A 13,092-nucleotide genomic window follows, 5' to 3' on the forward strand; every position below is an offset into this window, starting at 1 on the left:
CCCTTAAATTTGCCATTTCAAGCCACAGATACCAAATGGACACAAAAGTAATGACCCTAATTTTCATCAGCTTATCAAAGCTAGGTTTTAAAGTGATGAATGTTTCTCCTTATTCTTGGTGTGAACCATCCATAACAACTTAGAAAACTGAAAAATATTCCTTGGACCCAAGTATCACTCTACTAAAGGAATGTCACTCAGCTTTTAAAGGCAGAGCAAGCCCTCTGATGTCATCAGAAGTGCTGACGTCAAGTTTTATGTTACAGGTCATTCAAACAGTGAGTGCCACGGACAAAGATGAGCCCAAAAACGGACATTATTTCTTATACAGCCTTCTTCCAGAAATGGTCAACAATCCGAATTTTACCATCAAGAAAAATGAAGGTAAATACATTAGCACTGTGAAACAGGGTAGAATATACATTGGAAAATAGGATGTGATTTCATAATTTGACTGAAAATATCAGTAAAATAATTTTTCTTCACTATGAGCAGTTGAAACTTAGCTTATCAGCCTAAAGGCATGGTAATTACATCACTTCCTCTTTCCAATATTGAAACAACAGATAAGGGAATTGTGAATCTGCAATGCAAGTTAATTTTATCCCGGGGAATATCTCAATCACCTTACTTTAAAAAAAAAATGGACAGTAAGATTTAACCCCTGTGAAAGTTCCAGCAATTTTACTGAGATATCTGATGTTATCCAAGTACATTATACCGAGATATCTGATAGAGGAGGGGCTGGCTTATACTTTGCAGTTGTTAAGTTTTAATTGAATGTTTACCAAGTCTTTAGGGAAAGCCTTTTCTAATTTCGTCTGGTTTGTGGGTACACATTAGAGGTATTTGTTTTAAGCCTGTACCAACTTTGACAATAGCAATTAGATCAGAAAATCCTTCTTGAAGGACACTCCTTATCAGTATTATTTTGGAGCTAATATGAACTGATTTTCTTGTTAAGTCTTTTACTCACAGAAAATATTTAATCCATTTCATTATTTCTTGAGAACCAAGCTCGGATTAACCATTTCCCTTAACTCTTATCTATTACATATAAAGGTTATAGATCATTTAAAAAAAGTCTATCTCATCTGTGCGTTTTTCTTTACTAAGCTGCTGTACATTTAACAAGGATTTTTAGCTGTCTGTTTTGGCTCAGAAGTATTTAAGCCTTAGTTTCAGCATTTTTAGAATGATTAGCAGAATAAATGTATCATCTGGGGCTGTCTTCTGGCTTTACTATAGGCATTTGTTTAGATTTATGAATGGTCTATATAAAAACTATGCTCAATCTGAAGAGTAAAATTTGGCTCATGACATTTGGTTCATTTTCTCTGTTCTGTTTCAAGGAGGTAGTGAGTTTTGGTAAAACTTCCTTTATGAAGTTAAATAACATTTTATGGCTCTTGTTAAATATATTCTGGCCTTACCCTTTAACAAAATGCTACTTAGTTCTTTGGGGATGCTTTGATAAAGTGGATGCATCAGAGAAAAGGAAATGAGAAAGCTATTATATAGATATTACTCATTCAGCTGGCTTCCACTATTATAAACATTAAGGAAATGAAATCTTGATCTTTCTCCTCAATAGAGGAGTTACATGTGTTAGCCTCCCTGAATTAGGAGCTCTAATCCAAGTACATTGTCTTTGCTTTTTGGATAACGCTGCCAACATTTCTTATTTTGTGGAAGCCCCGTGACCACGCCTAAGATGAGAGCCCCCTCGGCAATTCCAAACTGAGCTGAAAGTCTGTGCAGAAGTGTGAGCCATGCTTACTTTGATTGTGAGCTAATAGGTACTAGTCATTATTTTTGCATATCAAATGCCCTACATTTAAAGATTCTCTGGGAAGAAGTGTTTTCCCATCCCAAAGGTCTGAGATCCTTGGTGCTTTCTGTGCATTCTGCAATTTCAAGGTGTGCCCATTACAGGTATGGCCCGTCAAAGACACTGCGTAAACACATGCTGGATGAACGAGAGGTAGTTACTGGGTGCCTGTGAAAGCGTAGTTTTGTACTATATTTATTATGCCCTAAACCCTTTAAAGAGGAGATTTTAGTCCTACAGTGGATGAATTTCAAGTGTTTTCTCTAATTTTTAGAATTAGTACAAAGTAAAAGTTTGTACACCTAGGAAAACTCTTCATGCTGCAACACACATTTCAATAAACCCTGTAGTAGAATATTTAAAGGCATGTGGATTATCTGTTTTATCTTGAAACTAGAAAATAGGATTTAAGTTTTGACTTACCTCACAGGTGTGTGTGTGTGAAATAATTACCAAAAAAAAAGCTAGGTATCACAAAATGGACAGAAAGAACACTCTCTGTGCCATGACTGTTTATTTAAAATTATGTGTTGATTTATTTTGCAAAGAGTGACCATATATTGTCCCAACTGGGATATTTTTTAAAGTGAAAGGGGTTGCTGTTTATATTTATGCCTAGAAACACCATAAACCAGGACGGTCTTGTGGAAACTAGGACATATGTTCTCTGTGATTTTGGATTTAGGATCCAAATATTCAACATCTCCATAGAATTAATCATGAACACAGGTCTCTGGAACAGATATGTCAAGTTTATACTCTATCTCCCTTTTCCTGGATCAGAAATGCATGAGTTTTGTTTCACTTTTTTGGCATCTGGATAGTTTCCATGAAAGTAGGAAAAAAACACAGTTTGTCTCCTCTTAACATTTAGAAACAAAGCAATGGAAAGAAGTTGTCAGGTTTAAAATGGTGGAGATATACTGCTAAGAAGGTAGATAAAATGTTGTCTTGTGAACCTGTTACTCATTCCTTATTAATGATGAGAGAACACAAAACAACCAAAAAAATTCAAATACTAGACACTATTTATTTTAAAACTATGCTATATTTTATGTTTGAAACGTGAGAGAATCAAATGATAAACTCATATTCAGAATTGTTTTTCCTTCTCAGATGGACTTTAAAATGGTCAGTAGCTGATGTTTCTCCACTGAGACCTTCATGATTTACAAGTCCTAGCCCAGCAGATGAAGGTTAATATTTTGAGACAGCCAATACATTCAAATCCATAACTGATAGGTGGATGAACCCTCTTTTTAATTGGATCTTTAAGGGAGATGGTTTCAGTATTTGGCATTTTCTAAGAAACTTGCAGCATGTCTTTCAATTCGAAGTTGCTGTGATCATTCTCCTCTCTCATACAGCTTGGTCCTTCTGCAATTTTCAGCTGACTAGTTCATAATCAAAAACAAAATGAGATAGAAATTAACTGTCTCTTGTCTCCTATACAGTTGAGTGATTTCATAAATAATTCTCTTTCTGAATATATGAGAATTATATTTCTGCCAGAATAGGAAAGCAAACTTCAATACAGATAAAGGTGAAAACAAAGGTCAAAAATGTGATGAGGGCTTCCCTGGTGGCGCAGTGGTTGAGAGTCCGCCTGCCGATGCAGGGGACGCGGGTTCATGCCCCGGTCCGGGAGGATCCCACATGCCGCGGAGCGGCTGGGCCCGTGAGCCATGGCCACTGAGCCTGCGCATCTGGAGCCTGTGCTCCGCAACGGGAGAGGCCACAGCAGTGAGAGGCCTGCGTACCGCAAAAAAAAAAAAAAAATGTGATGAGTCACTCACATCACATGTACACACCAAACAACCACAACGCCTTGAATCTTCTCAATTATACAGCTCAGACATCGGTTTCTTCATCTTCCAGTTGGATGAATTTATAAACAAAAGGAGTTTGACTGACAGCATTTCAGTAGTGGCTTCCATTCTAATTGTGAAAACAGAAGATACTCAGCAATTACATATTAACAAGTCAGGGAAGATAAATGAACCTTTTCCAGATACAGAAATCTCTTGCATGCAGAAAATGTGAGGTCGGCAGAGACATGATCTTCGCCAGCCTGCACGTTGCAGTTAAAAGATTTGATTGAAATTGCCAGAAAGCAGGCTGGAGAAATGGGAGTCTTCATGTTTTATACTGAAATATTTGAATCACATGTATAGAGAAATAAGGATAAACATAAAACGCTCCCCTAAAGAGGGTCTGTGGGAAGGAAAGACATAGACTTGGCCTTAGTTATAGCTTGATTAGGCTTAAGGAAAGACAGAGGGGAACCAGAATATCTGATGACACTAATATTTTTTATTTTCTCCTCTTGATGACTCTTTTTTAACCAAAATTCTATTAACAAGAACCTCACTCTAAAGGCGTGATTGTGATAATTAATTTAGATAATGGAGATGGTGATTAGAGCTTTGAAATAAGTGTGTCTTGGGTTATCTCAATATCCATTCCATGGTTACCTGTTTAGAGTATAATTCATGTTTTGTTTGGTGGGGTTTCCATCTCAACTCAATGGCCAACTTCAATCACTATGTGTTTCATGTCTTTTTATCCTCTAGAAATATCCCTTGTGAGAATACTGACTACAGGCAAGTTATTTTAAGCCTCAGTTTCATCATCTGTAATACCAGATACTACCTATCTACCTCTTAGGTGTGCTTTGATGGATATGAGTAACCGAGGGCTTAGACAGCTATTATCCCAATGTCTGGCACATAGAAAATCACTCATCATGAAATGGGACAAGATCCTATTTATGTGAATCCATTAATTCCTAAATTTCCATCTCTTCATGGAAGAGATGGCTTATCATTCTCAACCAGGTCCCTTTGCAGCTATAACTGTTGATTTTTGAATGTTGTACAGTAGTTCTGAAATTGGCCTCACTGGTAGTTGTGAAACTAATGGTCCTTACTAGTACGCACTGCAATGTATTGCAGTCTAAAGGGCATTATCATAGAAACATAAAGGGGAAAAAAATAGGAAGATGAGGTGGGGAAAGAATGAAAATATTTACCAGCCACGAAATAGCTGGGATTCCTGGACCTGGTTTTAAATATGCAGGCTTTTTTTTTTCTCTCTCTCCTTTGCCAATATTAAACTAAGCTTTCTCCATAAAATGGCTAATCCCAATTTCCAGTTTGTTAAAATGACATTCCATTCTAGCATATCAAGTTGTTTTAAATCATCCACAACCTCCCAACACACAGACTCTGTGGGAATCATTTTGTATAAGCTGGAAAATTAGAGTCTTCCTTTGCTTTTTTGAATAATGTCAACTTAATTCAGACGCCTCTTGTCCGCAAACTAAAATTTACTTCTTGAAAGTGGAAGTGGGTTTCCCACATTCCAAGCCAGCCAGAGCTGATCCTCAGCCCTCCATCCTCTCTCCAGCTGAATCCTCAGGCACACCTCTCCTGTATTCAGGATTTAGGTTTCCAGGCAGGCAGAGTCCCTCTGCCCCACCTAGGCTGAATTAGACCTGAAAAGCCTTCCTTGATTATCCACACAGCAAAGAGGACCTTGGTAAGCCAACTGTCCTCTTTCTGGACACCACCAGTCTCGTTAAATTCTTCCATTACACCAAGTTGCTTTGCAGCTAACAGAAGACTTTCCTAAATAACATCTCTTTCCCCAAGTGGTCTTTAAAAAGCCTCCATCCGGGCTTCCCTGGTGGCGCAGCGGTTAAGAGTCCGCCTGCCGATGCAGGGCACACAGATTCGTGCCCCGGTCCGGGAAGATCCCACATGCCGCACGGAGCAGCTGGGCCCGTGAGCCATGGCCGCTGAGCCTGCGCGTCCGGAGCCTGTGTTCCGCAACGGGAGAGGCCACAACAGTGAGACGCCCGCGTACCGCAAAAAAAAAAAAGAAAGAAAAAAGAAGCCTCAATCCCTCAGTGACAGTGGATTCATTATTATTGGGTTTCTCAGGCTACCATACCTAAGCATCACGTGAAAACTGCGTGCTTGGCAGAGTGTGGTAGTGAATACCTATACACGCACGTCTACATACAGTAGACATGGTGACCCTGTCTACTCTGCTCACATAGTAGACTTTTCCACAGCATCAAACATTGATAAGAGGTCTCTTTCATGTTTGGTGTTAGCTTTTACCCATATGAAGTAAGGTGTTCTCCCTCAGTGTTAAATCATAAAAGGTGGTGCTCAATTTGCATGGAACAGAAGGGCCAACTGGGATTCCGAATATGCAGAATAGCATTATGCATACATGATCCAAAAAGGCTTCTGCTTCAGTAATTCATAATTTATTGTTTATGCTTCCAGCAATGTTTTGTTGATAAAAAGCCATTTATGTTTCATTTTGTCGTTTAAACTGTAATTAAGGATGATGTGCAAGCTAAGAAAAGTAGATAACAGATCTGTACTTCCACTTTCTGAGTTGAGTGTGACTGTATAGCTTGGTTCAGAAAACTAGATTTTCTTTGCTTAAGTAGTTTTTAGAAAACTCTTGTTATTTTGTATCGTCTCAGAATCTTTTTTGTATGTTTGTTTGCTTTTTTTAAAATCATAATTCAAGAGTACCCACAGAAACTAAGAATTTCCTTTGCAAAATCTGAAAATCCTAAAATTATTGCTCTGGTCAGACAGCACAGCACAGTATCTCTTTTTCAGTGTATGTTATAGCAGACAATTTAGTCCTGAGACTGCTGACTCCTATGGATGTAATTTAGATACACGGCATATGCTCATATGTGTTGTTGTCCATATGCTATTCAAAGTTATGAGTTGATTCAGAGCTTTGCTGTCAATTTGCTAGCAATCTTTTCTGGTTCTTACAGAGAATTCTAATTCTGAGGATTTTTGAAAGAAAAACGAGGAGACACATGGGCACATGGTTAGTTATCTTGAAGTTATCTCAGTTATCTTAAAGATACCTTATGGCATAGAAACTTTTTTTTTTTTGAGAATTTTGCTTTCTGAGACTTTTGCTTCAAAAGAAAAATAGAACGATAAAGGAACAGATTGAACATTAGGGGAAGTAAAAAGAATTACTCAGAGAACTTTTTTTTGAATTTATCAAATCTTGTTTGGACCACTTTGTTGTTTGTGTCATTAAAGAATAATGTTATTTACTGATTTACCATCTATTTGCAAGCATGAAAATAGGCCTGGGGATTTTGTGTGTGCCAAATAAACATGACTGTCCTCTGGTAAGAACAACCAGATATTAAAATCGGATGTGGAAACAAAATGAGCTGTCAGTCTATGCAAATTTTCCTTTTCTAAAAAAGTATTAAATGTAGTTGACAATCATTTCATCTTTTTTCCACCCAGAAGTTTGCATTTTGAATTAATTTGAGCACTTTATAGACACAACATTAGGCATATGTGGCATTCCGTCTAGGGATGTGACCCGAATATCACACCATGTGCTTTGGATCCTTCAGTTTATTAAAGTGTATAGAGAAGGCAGAGAAATAATTTGGAAACACTAAAGGGGACACTTGCATAGATAAACATATAAAAAGTTGACTTGGGATGCATTAGAATGAAGGATAAAAGAGAGAGCCCTTGTGGAATACAGAATAGCACAAGCTTCCTGGTTAATAATATTTAGTTTTGAATCCTAGCGCTTCTGAACATGAACTGTGAGAACTCGCATGAATCACTGAATAACCTTGAGCCTTTATCTATAAACTGAAAGTAATAATTATCCCTATGTTGTTTTGTATAAGAAAATATTAATTTAAGTAAAAACATAAAAACGTGCTAAGTTTAGTGTCCCGTAAATAGAAGGCACTCAATAAATACTAGTTTCCTTCCTCTCTTTCTCTCCTTCTTCTACAAATTTGTGAGCCCCCTAAGCCTCTTTCATTCACCCAATGTAACAAACAAAAATATTAAAAAGGAACCTAAAATAAGGATTGGGGTGATAAGTAGTTATATGCTGTTCAACTGTCCCTTACCTGAAAGGCCAATAATTGAACCTACTGGTAAACACTGACCATGAGTAAAGCAGGGGGGAAAGGAGAAATGGGAAAGAAGAGTATTTGGGTAACTTAAGTTGTTGTTTGGATATAACCCTCATTACCATAACATAATCAATTGGTAAAAATAAAGAGTACCTAAAAATTGTAGGTTTCCACAGGACTTGATCCAATTGCATATAGCTCTCTATATATTGGCAAATGGGATATTTAAGAGTTGATAGAATGATATAATTTTTGAGCTAGTAGCGCCTTAGTAAATAGGCAGATTATGAAGATATTAGATACTAGATACAGAGACTTCAAATGTATGTTTTAAAAATCAATAGCAGTGTGCTTTAAAAAGGCAACGACGAGAGACATCTATCACCCCAACTTTATTTTCCATCACTCTCTCCCTTTTACCTTGTTCCTGTCTTATACATCCTTTAGGTTGAACACGCAAAACCAATTATGTTTTTTATATCCCTTCCTTTTGTCTGGAATATACATCCTCTGCTCCCTCTATTTTCCATCTAGCTAATTTCTAGTCATTCATAACAACCCAGGTTCCCCTCATCTGTGAGCAGAGCAATGGAGTGCTTAACGGTTTCTGTGAAGTTTGATTTGCTTTTCTCTTGCAGGACTGTGATAACTGCTAAGGTAGACACGAGTATCTGTCTTGAGTCAAGGAGTATCTCCTCCACTGTCCTCTGAGCTTACTGATAACACACCATATCTTTATTCACTCCTATTCATTCAATACCTATTTATTTAGTGCTTACCACGTGCAAGGCACTACTTTGGAAATTCAAAATAAAACAGTGAATCAAATATACACTGTTTTTGTCCTCCTGTACAGAGTATTTTTGTTCTCCTTAGGACTCAGTCTTATACTAATTTGAATTCTCAGAGAGAACAGCTATAATTTAACATGGCTTTTTGTCATACAGTGGAGAAATTCACAGGCTAGCCTGCAAAATACTATGATATGAGGAGGAATGATCACACATTCTAGTTTCCATACTGTCATAAACAATGTTCCCTTTTAAATCTTACCCAACTTGTGAAACTGGTTCTATATAAAGAGTTAGGTTCTCCTAGATTCCATCTCTCCCATCTTTACAAAGCATTTGGCCGATCCGGGTGGTGACACCCATCTGTACTCATGAACACATGGTTCTCCTGTGAGTTTCAGATTGGTGTCCTCGTGATTCCTGAGCTTAGACAAACTATGCTGAACTATACTCTTTAATGCTTTTCTGCTTGCAGAGTCAAATAATTTTGGTGAGCTCTTTCCAAATTCACAGCGATCCACCGTCATCACTGCAATTTGTGCTGTAGCACTGTGAGCTGGGGCTGATGATTCTATTTTTGCAGGTTTATTAGAATCCATTCTAGTTGTGGTCCAAGTCTCCCTGTAAATAGTTCATGCCTTTTCCAGTTGCTATGCACAGCTGGTTTAGAGACCTGTCAGTTAACATGTTTTAGCTAACTTTCAGTGTAGTAGAATGTTTATTGAGGGCCCCTGGCAACTAGAGGATGGTACTGTACTGATTTCAGGACATCATGTTGGATTCATTTTCTATCTGTTGCCTCTTCTGTTCCCTAAGCTGCCACCAGAATGAATGTGCTGATGCACTTCGTAAAGGAAGATAGTAATTGTTGTCCTTGGACCTCTTTGGTTTACTCATTGCCTTTGCTTTCATCCTAGTAGATTGCCTACTAGAATTTCCTCTCTCTATTGCTTGAGTATATTATTCTCAGACTTTTGAAGGCTGTTTATCTTAAAGCAGTCTGAAAAAAGGGTGATATGGTGCCTGGTGTGCTGAACACAATCATCCTTCTCTGAGTTTCCTGCTTTCATTTGGCCAGACAGGCATTGCTAGTTTCATCAAGGTCACACTGTGATACACTTCTCCCTGGACTTCAGTTTCCTCTCACACAAAATGAACAGGTTAGGGCTGGGAGCTAAGGACTCATCTATTCTAACATACTGAGCGTGCAAACCCATGGTATTAGGAGAAATAGCACAAACTTTGAAATCAGACAAATCCCACATCCACCAATTAACGAAGATGTGACTTTGGACAAGGCTTTTAACTTTCTGTAACAGACCGTGTTTAACTATGTCAAAACAAAATTGCTGGGATGAGCAAATGAAAGAATGTAGGATAAATGCCAAGGGCAGTACCTGAACTTAGATACTCTATGTATTTTGTCTTTATCAACCTTCAAAAGAAATAATGCAAATGGAAGTGATCTTTACATTAGAAATTATTGTACCAAACCTCATCCACATTAAAATACTGCATAGTATTATTAAAAGATATGCTTCTACAATATTATAGGTTGTATATAACTCATTGAGCAGGTTTCTGGACATGTTATAGAATTAACTTATTCCCCTACATCAAAATAACTCAATCATGTATGATACATGATTCCAATAGTTCAGAATTGGTAAGTCTTGCTTATCTTCTAAGGCTGGAGACAAGGAAAGTTAAGAGTTTTATGAAGGTATTTAATTATTGGATTCAGTTTTGATTTACAGAAAAATCTCTCAAAAAGGTAGAGTTTGAACTAACTTTTGCAGAGATAAGACACAGTTTTGGGTAGAGGTGCCTGTCGAAGTTAAGGAAGAATGATCAGCTATATGAATAGTTTTACTACTTAAAGGAGAAATAGGGAATTACCAAAAACGTTTTTAAAAGAAAAATGCAGTGAGACATTTTGTGGAGATTCATAAACTCTATGATCATAAGAGTTTGCTTGATTCCCAAAAATAAATTAGTGAAGTAGTTCTTCATATTTTGATTATATCTGCATCGATTCTTGATGCTTTTCATAGGATAAACAATGCGTCTCACACTTTGAAGAGGTTTTTCCACACACGCTCATGCATACACACAAAGTTTACTAATGGCCCTAGGAAGTGAATCGATGTAAACATCATGATCTACACGTTATGTACATCAGTAATAGATACATTTAAATTTTTTTTTCTCAGTGCACAGTTTTAAATCTTAAAAATAAAAAATAACTTTGGGGCTTCCCCGGTGGCGCAGTGGTTGAGAGTCTGCCTGCCAATGCAGGGGACACGGGTTCGTGCCCCGGTCCGGGAAGATCCCACATGCCGCGGAGCAGCTGGGCCCGTGAGCCGTGGCCGCTGAGCCTGCGCGTCCGGAGCCTGTGCTCCGCAACGGGAGAGGCCACAACAGTGAGAGGCCTGTGTACCGCAAAACAAACAAACAAACAAAACAAACAAACAAATAATAACTTTGGCCATATTCTGAAACATGTTGAGTTGACATAAAACTTGCCTTTGTTATGAATGTTGGTAGGCTAAAGTTCAATAAAGAAAGTTTTAGAATGGTTAAGAGACAGTTATCTAGAATTCATTATCTTTTTTGCACAAAGAAAGAGAAGTAAAATGTACGCAGGTAATTGTATAAATTCACATTTTGACTGGGTAGGCAAGAAACAAGAAGAAAACCTATACCTCTATATTAATCCTTTTATAACTTTTCTGTCTTCCTAAAATATTTATTCTAAAATGGATGTTTAATTTTGTAAGAACATTTTTTTTCAAGGAATAATCTAACATTACATACCATGAAAACAGAATTGCTCACAAAATAACTTTCATTGAGAAATATAAAAAATAATTATAAAGATTAGAGAGTATGCTTACATCTCTGTTTAGGATATTTTTTAAAAGTCCTGTGGTTATTTTAAGACAAATCTGTACTTTCTTACTCTGCATGGGTTATATATCAAATTGCAAAAAAAAAACAGCTAAAATTTATTGAGCACCTATTATTTCAGATAATTTACATAATATCTATCTATTACCATATATATTCGGGGTGAGTATTGTTATTGCCATTTTACAGATGAGGAAATTGAAGCTCAGATATGCTCACTGACCTGCCAGGTACAGAATGCAGCTTGCTACCAAGCTTCTAAAGCTACATTCTCACCAGTAGCACCTGCTGCCTTTCAATGCCTTACACTATACTTCTAGAACATTTGCTCAGTAAAACTGTTGATATTTCATTTATAATTTTCAAACACCTGTGCTTTCATTTTTCCAACTATAGAACGTTAGAAACCAATAGCTAAACATCAGAGAAGATAGTCACAGTATTAGTTACAGAAAACCTGGAAGCATCAAAAAAGAATATTAAAACAAATGATTTACTGTAGATATTGCAGGCCTACATAAAAAATTATTATGCCTACTGCTTAGTGAGCATCTACTACATGCCAAGTGTGATTCTAGACTGTGTGTGTCTGATCCTCACAATGGTCTTTGAAATTCATTACAATGATACTGAGTTATTAAGAAACATAGTAAAGCACTTGTTTCCTATGCTTAGGAAGAGAACAATGACTCTTGTATTGGGCTAATAGACCTGGTTCAGTCTTGCACAACTTTCCACCCTAAATTTAGTGAAGATATAGAAAGATATCTTTCTATATAGGTATAGAAAATGATATAAAAATATGGAAAAATGAAAGCCACAAAAACTGACTGATAGTCAACATGTTGCCAAAATCTGGAAGGACTGTCTAATTAAAAAGGTGAAAGATCTTGCTGCATTGTCCTATTCAACGATCATACGTAACCATTCAAATATGTACACAATGCATTAGGACAAAGAGAACAGATAAATCATTTAAACTTTTTTTTTAATACAAAGAGTCTAAAATGCATTAAAAGGAAAGAAAAAGCATTTAGAAATATTTACTATTTTTTGGAAATGGGACTTTTGTAGTACTTCAATTCCACATAAACAGTTTTTACATACTTTTTAGTAATAGGATGTGACATTTACATGATCTAAAGTTAGGGGCACATAAATACCTGACCGGTACCTAGATTAGTATCCTTTCTTCCTTGGATATTTCTAGGGTTATTATGTTCATATAGAACAAAGTAGGGACTTGAACTAGGGCATTGGACCTATACCTCAATATAGTTTAGTGAATCATTTGCAATGGAGATAAGCCAATCATAGTGGCCTGAAACCGTATCAGGCCAACACACTATCTTTGCCTTTTTCTGATTGAAAGCCTCAACTCTAATCTGATGCCTTAAAACTTTAATGTCACCAAATATAATATATTGTTAATGAGATGTATCATTAACGTTATATCCAGCTACGAAAAATAATGTTCCACTAAAAAGCTGACAAATACAATGTGCCCTCAACTATAATAACACCCATATTTCACAGATATTGCAATCAATACGGTATTCTGATTAATAAACCTGAAGAAAAGCACATTAGCTTCTAAGAAGAACTGGAGGAAA

At 36.8% G+C, this 13,092-nt stretch overlaps 1 protein-coding gene across 1 annotated transcript in view; it reads left to right on the plus strand.

Annotated features, from left to right (window-relative positions):
• Positions 1 to 13,092, plus strand: part of CDH8 (cadherin 8) — a 358,896-nt gene that overhangs the window by 304,211 nt on the left and 41,593 nt on the right. Inside the window, exon 10 of the mRNA XM_024750646.1 lies at positions 267 to 384. Within this exon, the coding sequence (XP_024606414.1) occupies positions 267 to 384 (118 nt within the window). The remainder of the gene's footprint in view (positions 1 to 266; positions 385 to 13,092) is intronic.

Source organism: Neophocaena asiaeorientalis, unplaced genomic scaffold (genome assembly GCF_003031525.2).
Source record: "Neophocaena asiaeorientalis asiaeorientalis breed wild unplaced genomic scaffold, Neophocaena_asiaeorientalis_V1.1 scaffold470, whole genome shotgun sequence".
Taxonomy (NCBI): Eukaryota; Metazoa; Chordata; class Mammalia; order Artiodactyla; family Phocoenidae; genus Neophocaena; species Neophocaena asiaeorientalis.